A 20281-nucleotide genomic window follows, 5' to 3' on the forward strand; every position below is an offset into this window, starting at 1 on the left:
GTGTCAGGATTAGGGCCTGGTCCGGGGTGGGTAGTATGTCCTGCGCCGCCGACTGATTGAAGTAGAAATCTTCATCCAAATCAAGGTTAGTGATCACTGTTCTGATGTCCAGAAGCTATTTTAGGTCATAGGAAATGGTGGCAAAAACATTATGTACAAAGAAAGTTAAGATCAGTGGCAAAAAACACACAAAATAGCAGAATTGCACAGGAGCCCGTAAAACGGACGCTATACATTCCAGCGCCATTTCTACATACCGTGAGCTATCTCTTGCGCTGAAGGTAGATGGGCTGAAAAGGTGGGAACTTAAGATTTCAGTATGAACATGATACATCAATAGCAATCAAATAAGTAACCACACCTGACATGCTGACCACACGTCGCGTGCGCGAGCGTGGCAAAATAAATGTTGAAATCCATGTTATTCAATTATTGCACCCACACTGCTCGCGCGCGCCAACGAGCGTCTGCGATGCCAAGGGCTAAAATAGAACTCCTTTCTATTTGTGACGCAGATCGCACTGAAAGTCCTGCCTTTCCCATCTCCTCATTGGTTTATAGAAGCAGGTACCCACGTGCCATCTCCTCATTGGTTATACCCACGTGGGGGATTGAAAGACGAACTGTGTTGCCGGTCGTTGTGGTAATACTGTAATGAAACAGCAGGGAGCAGGTCTCGAACCCTCGACCTTCTAGCCCGAGGTCCGGCGCGCTATCGACTGTGCCGCAAAAGCATGCTCCTTCTGACACCAATGTAATGAAACAGCAGGGGGAAGGTCTCGAACCCTCGACCTTCTAGCCCGAGGTCCAGCGCGCTATGGGCTGTGCCGCAAAAGCATGCTCTTGCGGCAGAGTCGATATCCGCGCTTATAAATCCAGGGTCGTTACAATACTATGAAAGTTTAGATGCCGATCACCATATAAGTTCAAAGATGAAAAAGCCTGGAAGGAGGAGAGATGACTAGAAACGATTCGGTTGGCCGTTTTATGTGTGGATTAATTGTCAGAGTTGAGGAACTTGTGCATTTCAGGTAAAATAACAACTCAATGTTTATATCCCAGGACAAATTAGCTAGGAACAGCAAGCTTGCTAAATAGGATAAATTAGCTAGAATGTGCAAGCTAACTAGCTAAATTGCCATACATGTTTAATGCTTTTCGACCTGTCCCCAAATTAATGTCATTGGTTCAGAGTTTGATTTGATATTTTAACCTGCGTGTCGTGATCACGTTTGGTGTGGGGGGTGTGGTGGCATATTTCTGCTTTACCAGATGAGGCGAGTTACAAACTTCACACACCAGTCAGAGTTATACTTAAACTACATCTTTAATAATAAGAGCATTGCAATAGCAATTTGACTTTCAATGATGCACCATTTCTAATGAACCATTGGAAGTGACTACAGAAAATTACAAAGATCTTTTATAGCCAACACCCCTCTCAACCCACATGACGAACCACAGATCTTAGGAAATCTTCACAAAGGGCCTTTATAATTGAGAAAGGAGTATCCCATAGCCAGATAACATTCACTATAAATTATCGCTCAGTTTGGTCCATAAGACGAGGTTCTAATCTCGTTCCTGGTACTTCATAGCACAGAACCATTACCTCATCCAATCTGGAATGCTCTTTAGGTTTTATCACCCAAAGACATCGTAAATCTCCTCTGTCAGTGCTATCTCATAGAGGCCCATCCTCAGTGGAACACACACACAATAGTTAACAGACTACTCTATTCTGTCAAATAAAACAACCATTATAATGTAATACAAGCATTATAACATAATCTTGCAATTTTCCACGACAGGGGACAAAATAAATGTATGCACGATGGCGCACATGCGTAGCCGGTTTGGGTTCCGTGTAAGGCAAGACTCATTGTGATTCATATATTTTATTTTAACTATCATAGTGCAAAAGATGATAAGCTAATTATTTCTGAGAAAAGAGAGAGGATGGCCTCCGTAAACAAGGGTTCCTTCAACATTTTGGGAATCATTTCAGACCCCTATACATTTAAAATAATTGTAGAATGCTTCCATATAGGGCATGTCACATATTGTGTATTTATTGGTGTATGTATCAGCTGATGCAAACACATAGCTACTATCTTGTTTTATCTGAGCTGTTTTCCATAGATGTCTTAAAATCAACCAATACTGTAAAGGTGCATAGAACCAGGAATACAATGTCCTCCATGATGTCATCCAGAAGCCTCTTGCTTTAACCTGTCCAACACCTGCTCCGGGGTTAGTGACCCAATCACTTTAATAATCTTCTCTCTGGATCTGGAGCCCTGCAGAGAGACATAAGGACATGATGCAGCATTTTAGTTTAAATTGAAAACTGTTCTGTTATGGGCAACACAGTAGGCTATATAAACAAACCTTGTCCAAAACGACTTCACTTCTCTTCAACTCCAGCACCTTGGAGAGATACCGCACAAGCTCCGCATTGGCCTCCCCATCTGTTGGCGGTGCGGCAATAGCGACACCTACTGCCTCTATAGACACATCTGGGAAAGATAATTTTGGTTTAAAAAAATGACATAGCCTAGCTACGTTAAATGTATTACACACAAAAAATACACAAATAATGTGAGCACACAAATATGGGGCTAGCCCTCAATTAGTCTCATAGTTGAGTTTCTATTGACATCATTTTTCGGCATACAAAAAGAGTGCACCTGTAATTGCGTTCTGTTTAGATCCAGGCTTCGCGTGCACTGAAATTGTCACCACTCCGTTCTTGTTTCGAGCTACTGGTCCAGAAGGTGAAGGTTTCTCCAACGGCTTCTGTAGGCCTACAGTTTTATTCTGAGGAAGAGAGAGGCACAAAATGTTTACAGTACAGTAGTAAGTAGCCATTGGTCTGCATGAAAGTTCATTTGACTGAATTAGCTTAACCAAACCTCTCCAGAGAGGACATATGAATAAGATAAAAAATGGTTCTCATTATGTAATTTATCTCGTGATCACTACATAACAAAAGTTGTTTTGTTGAGATCACAAAACAATAAAAGTACCACGAATCATCTATTAATTTCTTCAGATGCATGAGAACCACTTCATCAAGCAGCCACAGGTTGATTACAACGCAGGGTATTTAAACCCTGAACGATGCCTGACAGACAACCCTGTCTCCCAGTCTGCTTGCTGCCCCCAAGACTACAGCCAATCGCATGCAAGGAACAACGCAGCTAACTTGGCTAGTCTTGTGAGCTAGCTAGGTAGTCTTGTTAGCTAGCTAGCAAGCTAGCTTGTTATCTATGATGGTTGTTAACCTACATAACTGATATGTGTGTAATTATAAGTGACACTTCATGTTTTGTGTATAATATTTACACTCACAGTGGGTGAGCTTCATTCCTGACAGGCTGATCAGATTAAATTTCAGCCTCAGAGGCTGATGCCTAGATGCTTTAGGCTGTTTTATAGGTAAAGCTCCTTGCAGGTAGATTAACTGTCAGTGCTTTATAGGCTGATGCATATAAACCAGAGTGGGTGAGCTCTATTCCTGGCAGGCTGATCAGATTCAATCAGGATGCTGCCTTGTAGGCTGTTTCATTTGTAAGGCTCCTTGCAGACAGCCTACAAGGCAGCATCCTGACTTGCCAGCCTCTGAGGCTGCTATTGAATCTAAATCAGCCTGCCAGGAATTAACTCTTGATCATTTACATAATGCACTGTTTGCTAATCTTTCTGCAAGGAGCTTAACCTATGAAACAGCCAACAAGGTAGAATCCTGATTTACTGTGCATTCAGAAAGTATTCAGACCCATTGACTTTTTCCACATTTTTACGTTACAGCCTTATTTTAAAATGGATTTAATATTTTTTTTCCCCTCATCAATCTACACACAATACCCCATAATGACAAAGTAAGAACAGGTTTTTTTTGTATACATTTTTGCAAATGTATACAAAAAAAATTATATTACATTTATGTAAGTATTCAGACCCTTTACTCAGTACTTTGTTGAAGCACCTTTGGCAGCGATTACACCCTCAACTCTTCTTGGGTATGACGCTACAAGCTTGGCACACCTGTATTTGGGGTGGTTCTCCCAATCTTCTCTGCAGATCCTCTCACGCTCTGTCAGGCTGGAAGGGGAGTGTCGCTGCACAGCTATTTTCATGTCTCTCCAGAGATGTTTGATCGGGTTCAAGTCCAGGCTCTGGCTGGGCCACTCAAGGACATTCAGAGACTTTTCCAGAAGCCACTCCTGCACTGTTTTGGCTGTGCGCTTAGGATCATTGTCCTGTTGGAAGGTGAACCTTCGCCCCAGTCTGAGGTCCTGAGCGCTCTTGAGCAGGTTTTTATTAAGGATCTCTCTGTAATTTCCTCCGTTCATCATTCCCTTCATCCTGACTAGTCTCCCAGTCCCTGCCACTGAAAAACATCCATGATTCTGCAACCACCATGCTTCACCGTAGGGATGGTGCCAGGTTTCCTCCAGATGTGACGCTTGGCATTAAGGCCAAAGAGTTCAGTCTTGGTTTCATCAGACCAGAGAATCTTGTTCCTCATGTTCTGAGTCCTTTAGGTGCCCTTTGGCAAACTCCAAGTGGGCTGTCGTGCATTTTACTGAGGAGTGGATTCTGTCTGGCCACTCTACAGTCGTGGCCAAAGGTTTTGAAAATGACACAAATATTAATTTCCACAAAGTTTGTTGCTTCAGTGTCTTTAGATATTTTTGTTAGATGTTACTATGGAATACTGAAGTATAATTACAAGTATTTCATAATTGTCAAAGGCTTTTATTGACAATTACATGAAGTTGATGCAAAGTGTCAATATTTGCAGTGTTGACCCTTCTTTTTCAAAACCTCTGCAATCTGCCCTGGCATGCTGTCAATTAACTTCTGGGCCACATCCTGATGGCAGCCCATTCTTGCATAATCAATGCTTGGAGTTTGTCAGAATTTGTGTGTTTTTGTTTGTCCACCCACCTCTTGAGGATTGACCACAAGTTCTCAATGGGATTAAGGTCTGGGGAGTTTCCTGGCCATGGACCCAAAATATCGCTGTTTTGTTCCCCGAGCCACTTAGTTATCACTTTTGCCTTATGGCAAGGTGCTCTATCATGCTGGAAAAGGCACAGTTCGTCACCAAACTGTTCCTGGAGGGTTGGGAGAAGTTGCTCTCGGAGGATGTGTTGGTAGCATTCTTTATTCATGGCTGTGTTCTTAGGCAAAATTTAGTGTGTGCCCACTCCCTTGGCTGAGAAGCAACCCCACACATGAATGGTCTCAGGATGCTTTACTGTTGGCATGACACAGGACTGATGGAAGCGCTCACCTTGTCTTCTCCGGACAAGCTTTTTCCCGGATGCCCCAAACAATCGGAAAGGGGATTCATCAGAGAAAATGACTTTACCCCAGTCCTCAGCAGTCCAATCCCTGTACCTTTTGCAGAATATCAGTCTGTCCCTGATGTTTTTCCTGGAGAGAAGTGGCTTCTTTGCTGCCCTTCTTGACACCAGGCTATCCTCCAAAAGTCTTCACCTCACTGTGCATACAGATGCACTCACACCTGCCTGCTGCCATTCCTGAGCAAGCTCTGTACTGGTGGTGCCCCGATCCCGCAGCTGAATCAACTTTAGGAGACGGTCCTGGCACTTGCTGGATTTTCTTGGGCGCCCTGAAGCCTTCTTCACAACAATTGAACCGCTCTCCTTGAAGTTCCTGATGATCCGATAAATGGTTGATTTAGGTGCAATCTTACTGGCAGCAATATCCTTGCCTGTGAAGCCCTTTTTGTGCAAAGCAATGATGACGGCACATGTTTCCTTGCAGGCAGCAATATCCTTGCCTGTGAAGCCCTTTTTGTGCAAAGCAATGATGACGGCACGTGTTTCCTCGCAGGTAACCATGGTTGACAGAGGAAGAACAATGATTCCAAGCACCACCCTCCTTTTGAAGCTTCCAGTCTGTTATTCGAACTCAATCAGCATGACAGAGTGATCTCCAGCCTTGTCCTCGTCAACACTCACACCTGTGTTAACGAGAAATCACTGACATGTCAGCTGGTCCTTTTTTGGCAGGGCTGAAATGCAGTAGAAATTGTTTTTTGGGGATTCAGTTCATTTGCATGGCAAAGAGGGACTTTGCAATTAATTGCAATTCATCTGATCACTCTTCATAACATTCTGGAGTATATGCAAATTGCCATAATACAAACTGAGGCAGCAGACTTTGTGAAAATTCAAATTCTTTCTCAAAACTTTTGGCCACGACTGTACTATAAATGCCTGATTGGTGGAGTGCTGCAGAGATGATTGTCCTTCTAAAAGGTTCTCCCATCTCCAAAGAGGAACTCTGGAACTCTGTCTGAGTGACAATCGGGTTCTTGGTCACCTCCCTGACCAAGGCCCTTCTCCCCCGATTGCTCAGCTCTAGGAAGAGTCTTGGTAGTTCCAAACTTCTTCCATTTAAGAATGATGGAGGCCACTGTGATCTTGGGGACCTTCAATGCTGCAGAAATGTTTTGGTACCCTTCCCCAAATCTGTGCCTCAACACAATCCTGTCTCGGAGCTCTATGGATAATTCCTTCAACCTCAAGGCTTGGTTTTTGCTCTGACATGTACCGTCAACTGTGAGACCTTATATAGACAGGTGTGTGCCTTTCCAAATCATGTCCAATCAATTGAATTTACCATAGGTGGACTCTTTTCAAGTTGTACAAACATAGCAAAGTGTATGAATATGTATGTAAATTAGGTATTTCTGTTTTTTATTTTTAATACATTGCAAACATTTATCAATACCTGTTTTCGCTTTGTTATTATGAGTTATTGTGTGTAGATGGATGAGTGGAAAAAATATTTAATCAATTTTAGAATAAGGCTGTAATGTAACAAAATGTAGAAAAGAGATGGGGTCTGAATACTTTCCGACTGCACTGTATCAACCTCTCAGGCTGCTACTGAATCTGATCAGCCTGTCAGGAATGGAGCTCACCCACTCTGTAAATGTTAATATTATCCATAAAAGTATCGTTTACAATTATACACATTGGTTATGTAAGTGTAACCGATGTGAAATGGATAGCTAGCTAGTTAGCGGCGGTGCGCGCTAATAGCGTTTCAATCGGTGACGTCACTCGCTCTGAGACCTGAAGTAGTTGTTCCCCTTGCTCTGCAAGGGCCGCGGCTTTTGTGGCGCGATGGGTAACGATGCTTCGTGGGTGACTGTTGTCTGTGTGCAGAGGGTCCCTGGTTCAAGCCCAGGTAGGGGTGAGGAGAGGGACGGAAGCTATACTGTTACATAAGCTAACAACCAGCATAGATAAGCTAGATAGCTAGCTAACAAGACTACCTAGCTAACTAGCTAGCTTGCTCACTCATAAGACTAGCCAAGTTAGCTGCGTTGTTGCTTGCATGTGATTGGCTGTAGTCTTGGGGGTGGCACACAGTCTGGGAGACTGCCTGTCAGGCATCATTCAGTGCTTAGATGCCCCAAGCAGAGTATGTGAGCAAAGCTGGAGCGAGGAGCGGAGCGTGCCCAATTTAACTTGAGCAGGTTTCGAGTTTCCCAAAGGCTGGGGTGTTGGACTTCTTGCCCGCTCCAATTTCGCTCCAGTAGCGCTCCAAGTAGTGCTCATTTCACAAGCTCAGGGCATGCCCTGCCCAGCATGCATTTGTAGTCTACCTGTGTGCTGCCTCATGCTTTAGCTACTGTCATGGAGTTCGCCAAATATTTTCATAAAGAAACTGATAAAGCACACAGGTGCAAAATCAAGGTGACTTACAAAGATGAGGAGGACCAAGAGCAAGAGGGAATGCGGTGGTGTTGTGTCCACAACTAAATAATCATGGTGGAATCTGAAAATACATGTATCCTGAAAGCATGATGTTGTACTTACTATGTGTACAGAAAGGAAGAAAGTGGGTAGCTATTGTGTGTGTCAAAGTATTTATAAATAAAAAAATCTGATCTCTTAAAAGTTTAGTTCATTTTTGTTCTATTATCTATACAATAGGCCATCATGCCTGGCATATTACCTCTTTCGAGTTTTCCGTTTTGACAGTGTTATTTAGCCTAAAAACCTTTAGTCCTACCTATCGAAAAAAAACTAAAACAACTCCGCATCCCTGCCCAGCCTGGAAAGAGTGGCCGAAGGGTGTTTAGCATCCCCAGTGGATCTGCAAGCACAGAGAGGATATTCTCCACTGTTGGCCTGCTGGCCAGGCACCATCGCATGAGCCTGAAGTCACAGATTTTGCCCAAACTCGTGTTTCCAAAAATGAATTCAAAAACACTGAGCCTAATAAAGCATTTTTCATTTAATTCTAAGTAAATCACAGTCTATATGCACAATTTATAGACCATAATGATTTAATACAACTAAATGTTGTTTAAATGCTGAGTGCTTAATGTCTCTGTCAGCCTCGTATGTCACACTCACAAATGCTCCACAATGTATTTCTTTGTAGGCTATAGCCTTGAAATGATTGAAATAATATGGCCTAAGTAATTAATTGTCCTTATTAGGCTCCCTGTCTGGCTCCTGACCTATTTAGAGTGTGTATATTCTGTTTGATAAGACATGTAGCCTATTTGAAATGATGAGTGCTTCTTTTCATTTGGTTTATTAAAATACTTTTCATTAAAATCATATGGTTTGGTTTCAATACTTCAAAACCAAATGGTAGGTCCAGCTAGTCACAAAAATAGATGGGTGTTAGTTAACTTGTAATATTTATGAATGGAGTGAATTTGGAGCTGTGGTTTATAGCAGAGCCGTTGGAAACAACGTTGAGCAATGATCTTTTTTTCATATGTCCTATCTGGACTTCTGTACTGGCAAGCAAAGCTACACAAATCAAAATTGTAATTACATTTTAAAAATGTAAATGTAACCTTTATTTAACTAGGCAAGTCAGTTAAGAACAAATTCTTATTAGTCATGTACACATATTTTGCAGGTGTTATAGCAGGTGTAGCGAAATGCTTATGTTCCTATTCCTATCCAACAGTGCAGTAATACCTAACAATATAAAACAATACACGCAAATCCCAAAAATATAGGAATTAAGAAATATAGAAATATTAGAACAAGCAATGTCAGACTACGGAATATAAATATATATGTATATGATGGTGTGTATTGTAAATAAACAGGCAGGGAGCGCTTCCTTGCGCTAGACCTCAGACGCAGTCATACACAAGAGATCCACATAGCACATTTGGGGCGATGAAACAAAGAAACGTGAGGGACGTGAACAGGGTGGGACCAATATTGGGGAAAACTGAACTTTATGCAAATACTCCGTGACATCACATTGCTATTGACCAATCGGAATTCACTACAGTTTCAAGCTACCGAATACCTAACAGCACTATCTATTCTGCCTGCTTGCTAATTTCAACATGAGGGAAAAGTAAGCATTAAAAGAATATTGGGCTCGGCCATTACACGAACGCAGGCGCTCACCGGTCAAGCACACACACTGTAGTCAATGTGAGGTCCAATCACTTCCGACACCAATGTAATGAAACAGGCAGGGAGCGCGACTTGAACCCACAAACTTCTGGCCCGAAGCACCATTGACTGAGTCGATAACCGCCCTTATAAACCTGTGTCGCTACAGTATAGATATTATTTATTTTACCCTTATTTTACCAGGTAAATTGACTGAGAACACATTCTCATTTACAGCAACAACCTGGGGAATAGTTACAGGGGACAGGGGGGATGAATGAGCCAATTGTAAATTGGGGATGATTATGTGACTGTGATGGTATGAGGGCCAGATTGGGAATTTAGCCAGGACACCGGGGTTAACACCCCTACTCTTACAATAAGTGCCATTGGATCTTTAGTGACCACAGAGAGTCAGGACATCCGTTTAACGTCCCATCCGAAAGACGGAACCTTACACAGGGCAATGTCCCCAATCACTGCCCTGGGGCATTGGGATAAAAAATAATAGACCTGAAGAAATGGTGCCTCCTACCGGCCCTCCATCACTACTTCCAGCAGCATCTGGTCTTCCATCCAGAACCAACCCTGCTTAACTTCAGAAGAAAGCCAGCAGTGGGATGCAGGGCGGTATGCTGCTGGCCAGTATATGAATAGAAACGGTGTGTAGCCTACAGCAGTAGTTATATAGGATGAGCCTTAAAGGCTCTCCGTGGTCAATCTGTAATTGACGTGGCCGTACAGCATTTATTGCAATGCAGCCTCCGCAGACTTTAAGGCTTTCAAAGCTTAGTGGAGCAGAGCTATTGTGAAGGAAGTTAGTTTGTATACAGCACATACCACCCCACCTACTGTCAACCAAGCATGTCAATGCGGAGCTATACAGAGACCTCCGCAATGTTACAACATTTTAAAACGGAACAGAGTTTGATTTGGCCTCTGCATGCCCCAGAGGCTTCGTAATTGCGTCACAACCTCCATAGGAAGTCTCCGACCACATTTCCAGATCAAGCATAAAGTGGCTTTTACAATACAGTATATACATGTGAAGTGGGTAAAACATTATGTAGACACTATTAAAGTGTCCAGTGTTCAATGACTATGCACATAGGGTAGCACTCTCTAAGGTGCAGGTTTGAGTACCGCAGGTGGTAGCCGGTTAGTAATAGTATCTAAATTCTGGGCAGGGTACTATAATGGGCGGAGGTTGTACTACACGGACATTGTTTTAGCACAGCCCTACCGTTTTGTCCTTTTTGGGCATGTTATGGTTTCCAGAGTAATTTCTTCTTGCTGCCAAAGGTCCCTCAAGCTGGTGTGATGATGAGGACAGTCTCCGACAGAAGTAGAGAGACAGACGCTTTTGGATAAAGTTGCTCAAATGTAACACCTGAAATAATGTTATCCGGGTTAAACGAAGAGAACGGGTTTGGGTGAACATCAAGGAATCTCAGTGACTATTCAAACTACAGTGCATTGTTTTTAAATGTATCTCCAGTAACGTCAAGGCACAGCGGTCAGAAAATGTTAACAAAGCTACTGCACACAGTGCTACCTGAGACCCATGTGAAGCTAGCCAGAATAAAGATTAGCAACAACAGTGTAATTTCCGGTTTGCTTTCAAAATAAAAGTCCCCATTGAAATAATGGAATCATGCCATGTTTGCACTAGATAATACTTAACAAAGTCGGAATGTTGTTATATAAATTCAATAAAATACAATAATTAGTTAAATTGACACAAAAAAAGTAAAAATCTGTTCATCTCACTGTGGATGTATTATACTTTAGAATTGCATTGGGTGCATACTTATATGCACTGTACAGCCTAACCTATTGATTGTGCACTCATGAAATGGGGTATCAGCAGAACACAACTGTGTAGAGTTTACACAAATATTAGCATTTCATGGGTGCACAATCCATAGGTTAGGCTATACAGTGCCTTCATAAAGTATTCATAACCCTCATCGTATTCCACATTTTTGTGTTACATGAGGATGGAGAAAACATGTTTTTAGAAAGGTTAGTTTATTGAAAATAAAATGGCTCATTTACATAGGTATTCACATCCCTTTGGTAGCGATTACAGCAAGAGCTTTGCACACCTGGATTGTATAATATTTGCACATTATTCTTTAAAAAATTATTCAAGCTCTGTCAAGTTCGTTGTTGATCATTGCTAGAAAGCCATTTTCAAGTCTTGCCTTAGATCCTCAAGCCAATTTAAGTAAACTGTAACTAGGCCACTCAGAAACATTCAATGTCCTCTTGGTAAGCACCTCCAGTGTATATTTGGCCTCATGTTTTAGGTTATTGTCCTGTCTGAAAGGTGAATTTGTTTCCCATTGTCTGTTGGAAAGCAGGCTGAACTAGGTTTTCCATTAGGACTTGTGTTTAGCTCTATTCCATTTATTTTTATCCTACAAAGCTAAGTATTCCTTGCCGATGACGAGCATACCCATAACATGAAGCAGCCACCACCATGCTTGAAAATATGAAGAGTGGTATTCAGTAATGTGTTGTGTTGGATTTGCCTCAAACATAATGCTTTGAATTCAGGATATAAATTACATTTATTTGCCACCTTTTTTGCAGTTTTTCTTTAGTGCATGTTTTGGAATATTTTTTTTCTGTAAAGGCTTCCTTCTTTTCACCTTGTCATTTAAGTTAGTATTGTTGAGTAACTACAATGTTGTTGATCCATCATCAATTTTCTCATAGCACAGCCATTAAACACTGTAACTGTTTTAAAATCACCACTGGCCTCATGGTGAAGTCCCTGAGCGGTTTCTTTCCTCTCTGGCAACTGAGTTGTATTTGTATTTATTATTCCAAGGCAGCAGCTACTCTTCCTGGGGTCTATCAAAATTAAGGCAGTTATATATATTTTCTTTATATAACTAGGCAAGTCAGTTAAGAACAAATTCTTATTTTCAATGGCAGTGGGTTAACTGCCTTGTTCAGGGGTAGAAAGACAGATTTTTACCTTGTCAGCTCAGGGATTCGATCTTGCAACTTTTCGGTTGCTAGTCCAACGCTCTAACCACTAGGCTACCCTGCCGCCCCACATACAATTTAAAAATCATTACAATACATTTCACAACAGATTTCACAGCAGTTAGTGCCCTCGGGCCACTACTGTACTACCACATACCTACAACACAAAATCCATGTGTGCTTGTGTGTATAGTGCGTATGATATCATGTGTGTGTGTGTGTGTGCATGCATGTGTCTATGCCTATGTGCCTTTTCACAGTCCCTGCTGTTTCATAAGGTGTATTTTCATCTGTTTTTTAAATCAGATTTTACTGCTTCCATTAGTTACTTGATGTAGAATAGTTCCATGTAGTCATGGCTCTATGTAGTACTTTGTGAGAGACCCCTGGTGGTATGCATGGGTGTCTGAGCTGTGTGATAGTAGTTTAAACAGACAGCACAACTGCATTCAACATGTCAATACTTCTTACAAAAAAAAGTAGTGATGAGGTCAATCTCTCCTTTCCTTTGAGCCAGGAGAGTTAGACATGCATATTATTAATGTTAGCTCTCTGTGTACATTTAAGGGCCAGCCGTGCTGCCCTGTTCTGGGCAGCCTGTCCCTCTATGGCACCTGAACACAAGACTGGACAGTAGTCCTGGTTCGACAAAACTAGTGCCTGTAGGACCTGCCTTGTTGATAGTTATGTTAAAAAGGCAGATTAGCTCTTTATTATGAAACAGGCCTCACCCCATCTTAGCTACGTTTGCATCAACACTGCTCGACTGAGGGACCTTGTATGTGTGGGGTACAGAGATTAGGTAGTTGCTCCAAAATCATGTTAAACACTAATATTGCACACAGAGTGAGTCCATGCAACTTATTATGTGACTTCTTAAGCAGATATTAACTCCTGAATGTATTTAGGCATGCCGTAACAAAGGGGAATAATACTTACTGACAAAAGACATTCAGCTTTTCTTTTTTCATTCATTCATAAAGATTTCTAAAAACATAATTCCATTTTGACATTATGGGGTATTGTGTGTATGCCAGTCACACAAATCTCAGTGTAATCCATTTAACAATTCCAGCTGTAACACAACAAAATATGTAAAAAGTCAAGGGGTGTGAATACTTTCTGAAGGCACTGTAAGTATGCCCCCAATGCAATTATAAAGTCTAATACATGTGTGATTTCAACAGATTTTTATCAACAGATAAAATTAACAAATTTTTGTCATTTGTTGAATTTATATAACAACATTCCGAACTTGTTTAGCATTATCTAGTCAAAATATGGCATGATTCCACTATTTGTATTCGTTTTAATCATTATCAATTGGGGACCTTTATTTTGAAGGCGAACTGCAAATGGCAGTTTTGTGGCTAATTTCACACAGGTCTGCCTGCGCATGGCAAGTTGCAACAGCGTGTCTCCATCGGTGTCAACTCTGCGCGTTATCTGCGCATGTTTTCTAAACGTTTTTTTTTGTAAAGGCATTCAGAAAATTTAATTCATAACAATTTGCCCACATAACAATTCGCTCACTTTTTATGTCTAGTATACTTCAACATGTTCTGTATTACTTTAGTTGAAGGGCAGCTACATAATAACTTCATTCATTAGCTATATAACACACAGCAGTAGGTTACAAACAACATAAACACGTATGAAATGGAATAACTACAGTGTTAACAACTGCAGTATAACTGCATATACTGTGACATAGCTTTAAACATGCACTATGCAGAAATCGCTCCGCCATTTCCTGGTTGCTAAAATTCAAATAGTTTGCCTATTTTCAGTTTATGTGACAAAACAAGCAAATATAGTGTAGAGAATCATTGTACCATCTAAACTGCTGTGAGAAATATTTTCCATAAACTAAAATATTGTATTTTACAAAACCAAAAGTAAAAGATGCAAAAACGAAGCCTAAGAATGGGAAGCATAGAAATTGTGCACATAAAACAGATCTACCGCTTGTTAGACTTGCTTTCAATAAGAATGACAGATTGATAACTAACATTTTTTTAATTTTTTAATTTTTAAATTTTTATCCCATTTTCTCCCCAATTTTCGTGGTATCCAATCGCTAGTAATTACTATCTTGTCTCATCGCTACAACTCCCGTACGGGCTCGGGAGAGACGAAGGTCGAAAGCCATGCGTCCTCCGAAGCACAACCCAACCAAGCCGCACTGCTTCTTAACACAGCGCGCCTCCAACCCGGAAGCCAGCCGCACCAATGTGTCGGAGGAAACACCGTGTACCTGGCCCCCTTGGTTAGCGCGCACTGCGCCCGGCCCGCCACAGGAGTCGCTGGAGCGCGATGAGACAAGGATATCCCTACCGGCCAAACCCTCCCTAACCCGGACTACGCTATGCCAATTGTGCGTCGCCCCACGGGCCTCCCGGTCGCGGCCGGCTGCGACAGAGCCTGGGCGCGAACCCAGAGACTCTGGTGGCGCAGTGGTCTAAGGCACTGCATCGCAGTGCTAACTGCGCCACCAGAGTAGCCCATACCAAAGGAAACATGCAGCCCAGGTGCTGCTTCAAGTGGAGAAGCTGATGATAGATTGACATGTCATAACTCACCTAGAGATGGACACTACTTATCCCCCACATCATGACTAGACTTGTCTTAGTGGAGTTCAATGCATTTGGAACATGGTTAGTTATGCACAACGTTGTTTAAAACCAAGTAAATGGTTTGATGTTTATTTGGACCCCCATTAGTTGTTACCATCACAACATCTACTCTTGCTGGTGTCCATTCAAATCAAATCAAATGAAATTGTATTTGTCACATGCGCCGAATACAACAGGTGTACACCTTACAGTGAAATGCTTACTGACAAACCCTTAACCAACAATGCTTTAAGAAGTTAAGAAAAAAAAGTGTTAAGTAAAAAATAGATTTAAAATGTCTAAATAGAAAATAAAAGTTACAAATAATTAAACAGCAGCAGTAAAATAACAAGCGAGGCTATATACAGGGGGTACGGTACAGAATCAATGGGCGGCGGCACTGGTTAGTTAAAGTAACTATTCATAGATTAAAAACAGAGAGTAGCAGCAGTGTAAAAGAGGGGTCTGGGAAGCCCTTTGATTAGCTGTTCAGTCTTATGGCTTGGGGGTGGAAGCTGCTAAGAAGTCTTTTGGACCTCGACTGACGCTCCCGTACCGCTTGCCGTGCGGTAGCAGAGAGAACAGTCTATGACTAGGGTGGCTGGAGTCTTTGACAATTTTTAGGGCCTTCCTCTGACACCGCCTGATATAGAGGTCCTGGATGGCAGGAAGTTTGGCCCCAGTGATGTACTGGGCCATACTCACTACCCTCTGTAGTGCCTTGCGGTCGGAGGCCAAGCAGTTGCCATATCAGGCAGTGATGCAACCAGTCAGGATGCTGTCGATGGTGCAGCTGTAGAACCTTTTGAGGATCTGAGGACCCATGCCAAATCTTTTCAGTCTCCTGAGGGGAATAGGCTTTGTCGTGCCCTCTTCACAACTGTCTTAGTGTGTTTGGACCATGATAGTTTGTTGGCCAAGGAACTTGAAGCTCTCAACTTGCTCCCCTACAGCCCCGACGATGAGAATGGGGGCATGCTCGGCCCTTTTTTCCTGTAGTCCACAATCATCTACTTTGTCTTGATCACATTGAGGGAGAGGTTGTTGTCCTGGCACCACACGACCAGGTCTCTGACCTCCTCCCTATAGGCTGTCTCATCGTTGTCGTTGAACAGTTGTGACATCGGCAAACTTGATGAAGGTGTTTTTGGCCATGCAGTCATGAGTGAACAGGGAGTACAGGAGGGGACTGAACACGCACCCCTGAGGGGCCCCGTGTTGAGGATCAGCGTGGCCGATGTGTTGTTCCCTACACTAACCACCTGGGGGCGGCCCGTCAGAAAGTCCAGGATCCAGTTGCAGGGTCCTTAGCTTATTGATGAGCTTTGAGGGCACTATGGTGTTGAACGCTGAGCTGTAGTTAATGAATAAAATTCTCACATAGGTGTTCATTTTGTCTAGGTGAGAAAGGGCAGTGTGGAGTGCAATAGAGATTGCATCATCTGTGGATCTGTTGGGGTGGTATGCAAATTCGGGTGGGTCTAGGGCTCCTGGCATAATGGTGTTGATGTGAGCCATTACCAACCTTTCAAAGCACTTCATGGCTACAGACATGAGTGCTACGGGTCGGTAGTTATTTAGGCAGGTTACCTTAGTGTTCTTGGGCACAGGGACTAAGATGGTCTGTTTTAAACATGTTGGTTTTACAGACTCAGTCAGGGACAGGTTGAAAATGTCAGTGAAGACACTTGCCAGTTGGTCAGCGCATGCTCGGAGTACACGTCCTGGTAATCCATATGGCCCTGCGGCATTGTGAATGTTGACCTGTTTAAAGGTCTTACTCACATCGGCTACGGAGAGCGTGATCCCACAGTCGTCTGGAACAGCTGGTGCTCTCATGCATGTTTCAGTGTTACTTGCCTCGAAGGGAGCATAGAAGTGATTTAGCTCATCTGGTAGGTTTGTGTCACTGGGCAGCTCGTGGCTGTGCTTCCCTTTGTAGTCTGTAATAGTTTGAAAGCCCTGCCACATCAAACAAGCGTCGGAGCGGGTGTAGTACGATTAGATCTTAGTCCTGTATTGACACTTTGCCTGTTTGATGGTTTGTCTGAGGGTATAGCAGGATTTCTTATAAGCTTCCGGGTTAGAGTCTGACTCCTTGAAAGAGGCAGCTCTACCCTTTAGCTCAGTGCGGATGTTGTCTGTAATCCATGGCTTCTGGTTGGGGTATGCACGTACGGTCACTGTGGGGACGACGTCATCAATGCACTTATTGATAAAGCCAGTGACTGATGTGGTGTACTCCTCAATGCCATCGGAAGAATCCTGGGAACATGTTCCAGTCTGTGATAGCAAAACAGTCCTGTAGCTTAGCATCTGCTTCATCTGACCACTTTCTTCTTGACCGAGTCACTGGTGCTTCCTGCTTTAGTTTCTGCTTGTAAGCAGGAATCAGGAGGATAGAATTATAGTCAGATTTGCCAAATGGAGGGCGAGGGAGAGCTTTATACGCATCTCTGTGTGTAGAGTAAAGGTGGTCTAGAGTTTTTTTCCCTCTGGTTGCACATTTAACATGCTGATAGAAATGAGGTAAAACAGATTTCAGTTTCCCTGCATTAAAGTCTCCGGCCACTAGGAGCGCCGCTTCTGGATGAGCGTTTTCCTGTTAGCTTTTGGCCTATATTCAGCTCATTGAGTGCGGTCTTAGTGCCAGCATCGGTCTGCGGTGGTATATAGACAGCTATGAAACATATAGATGTAAACTCTCTTGGTAAATAGTGTGGTCTACAGCTTATCATGAGATACTCTACCTCAGGTGAGCAAAACCTTGAGACTTCCTTAGATTTCGTGCACCAGCTGTTGTTTACAAATATGCATAGGCCGCCGCCCCATGTCTTACCAGAGGCCACTGTTCTATCCTGCCGAAAAGCTTACAACCCGCCAGCTGTATGTTAATCATGTTGTCTTTCAGCCACGACTCGGTGAAACATAAGATATTAGAGTTTTTAATGTCCCGTTAGTAGGATATATGTGCTCGTAGTTAGTCAATTGTTTTATCAATTGATTGTACGTTGGCTAATAGGACTGATGGTAAAGGTAGATTAGCCTCCCGGCGATGGATGGCACCCGGACCTTCGTCCACGATATCTAAATTTTTTCCTCCTACGAATGACAGGGATGAGGGCCTTGTCAGGTGTCTGGAGTAAAACCTTCCCGTCCGACTCGTTTAAGAAGAAGAATTCCTCCAGTACGGGGTGAGTAATCGGTGCCCTGATATCAAGAAGCTCTTTTCGGTCATAAGACATGGTGTAAGAAACATTATGTACAAAATAAGTTACAAATAACGCGAAAAAACATACACATAAGCACAATTGGTTACTGGATCATAAGACGGCGGCCATCTCCTTCTGCGCCATTACTACTTTTTAACTGTGCTATTCAAGTGTTGTCATTGTCCTTCTCTTGATCCATTAATTATAAATAGGAAATAATTTGCTTGTTTCATTTGGTAGTGACACTTTGTAGCCCAATCTATTAAGAGAGACAATGTAATTTGGTTACCAAGATAAACAATCATATTTATTGACAAAAATATACCAACTAATATACTGAAAATCTTTTGTTTTTCCAGTTTCCAGAGAACCCATTCTCTATGACGCACATGGAGGAAGAGGTATGGAGGTTTGGATGGAAACAAATTACTTGAGCCAAACAAGGAGGAGGGCACGAGTGGTAGGCTGCATTTTTGGCCAATGGGGCTTTTTATTGTTGGCGTTGCCTTATTGTGATATAATAAGGAGCTGAGAGGGATGGTGGAACTGAGGAGTATCTACTCTTATCCATTAAAACTGAGCTTTTGGTCAGCGTTAGCCAATGTTCAGTCAATGTTCACAACACTCTATTTAAACATGACATAGGATATTATGGCGTTCCTTCCACCCCAGTAGCCGGACGCTGCTCTGGTCTGGTGGAAGAGTTGCTGCCGTGTCGGCTCTCCACAGCCGAATGGCCGGGACTCTGCAGGGATCCCTCCCCGAAGAAGTCTCCCCTTTCCCTGGAGAATGGACTTAGGGGATGTTTCTCGACCCAACCAACCAGCCATGGAAATATGTCACGCGCCGTGGAAGTCGAAGAAAGCTTCCTCTGGCAACGGGTGCCTCCTTGGAGATGTTAAGCCCGGACTGGACACAGACCAGAACTGGCTTTGCCACCCTGGATCCAGAGGTTCCAGCGCCTTCTTCCTTAGGGGCTTCCGATTCGAGATCGGATCCGGAGGTACCTGAGCCGGAGGTACCTGAGCCTTGGTCCTCTGTTCTGTCTCCTTCTCCGGTGGCTTCTACCTCGGGTTCAGATCCTCAGAGCTCCCACCCTCATCAGACCGTGAGGCTGCCAAAGACACCCGGCCCATTCATCATCCACGATGGATACTACAGCCGGCTCAGGTCCATCGGGCCCCACCGCCCTTCGGTCCTTGAGGGGTCTTCTAAATCACCCGAGGCGAAAGAACGGTCGGACCTCCTCGGCTGTTTCACCAGCATCGACAGCTCGATGGTGAGAAACATCTTGGTTCTCAGTGCAAAAACCCTGTGCTACCCAGGAGCACGAGTACAGGACATTACAAGGCTGCTTCCGACTGTTCTACGCCAGATGCCGGGAGCTGACACTGTCGTAGTCCATGTGGGGTCAATCAGGAGGGCTAGCTCAGAACTTCTAAAAATGGACTCAAGACCAGTTCAGTTAATCGCTACCATTGTGACACTGAGTTGTCATAATGCTGCATCAAATGTACATTATCCCAGGGGTGTTGGCAGACACAATGTAAGTAATTTAATGTATGTCCCCCTAACTGCCCTGAATAACTCTGTTGATCCTACAGTTATTGTTTGCAGTAATCATGTGCCTATGAACCAGAGTTACACTGTTAGCACTGAGGTGGTGTGCCCTAGTAGGAAGTCCACTGTGTGCAGCTCACCGTGCACTATTAGCTCCAATATAAATAACATGAGCAAGTCTACTTCTGATAACCTTCCCAATAAAGCATTAAAAACAATCAAGTAACCCAGAAAAGTGCCACAAATAGCCTATATTAACATATGTAGCTTAGTAAGAAATAAGGTTAATGAAGTCAACAACTTGCTTGTAACAGATGGCATCCATATTCTGACTATCTCTGAAACTCACTTAGATAATACCTTTGATGATACAGTGGTAGCAATACATGGTTATAACATCTACGCAAAAGACAGAAATACCAACGGGGTTGTGATGCAGTCTATATTCAGAACCACATTCCTG

General features: G+C 43.0%; 1 protein-coding gene across 1 annotated transcript; it reads right to left on the reverse strand.

Annotated features, from left to right (window-relative positions):
- Positions 1-2047: 2047 nt before the first annotated feature.
- c9h15orf40 (chromosome 9 C15orf40 homolog) lies at positions 2048-10998 on the reverse strand. The gene is made up of 4 exons (XM_039000623.1): positions 10675-10998; positions 2691-2820; positions 2392-2519; positions 2048-2300 (listed from the first exon to the last, which is right to left on the reverse strand). The coding sequence occupies exons 1-4, from the start codon at positions 10870-10872 to the stop codon at positions 2208-2210; spliced, it is 549 nt and encodes a 182-aa protein (XP_038856551.1). The 5' UTR covers positions 10873-10998; the 3' UTR covers positions 2048-2207.
- Positions 10999-20281: the final 9283 nt, after the last annotated feature.

The sequence above is a fragment of the Salvelinus namaycush genome, chromosome 9 (assembly GCF_016432855.1).
Source record: "Salvelinus namaycush isolate Seneca chromosome 9, SaNama_1.0, whole genome shotgun sequence".
Classification (NCBI taxonomy): Eukaryota; Metazoa; Chordata; class Actinopteri; order Salmoniformes; family Salmonidae; genus Salvelinus; species Salvelinus namaycush.

Coding starts and splice junctions, on each gene's coding strand:
- c9h15orf40 (XM_039000623.1), bottom strand. CDS start 10,872: ATGTTCACCCAAACCCGTTCTCTTCGTTTAACCCGGATAACATTATTT. Junction 2,520..2,690: donor TAAACAGAACGCAATTACAG/GTGCACTCTTTT, acceptor TATCTTTCCCAG/ATGTGTCTATAGAGGCAGTA. Junction 2,301..2,391: donor GTGAAGTCGTTTTGGACAAG/GTTTGTTTATAT, acceptor GTCTCTCTGCAG/GGCTCCAGATCCAGAGAGAA.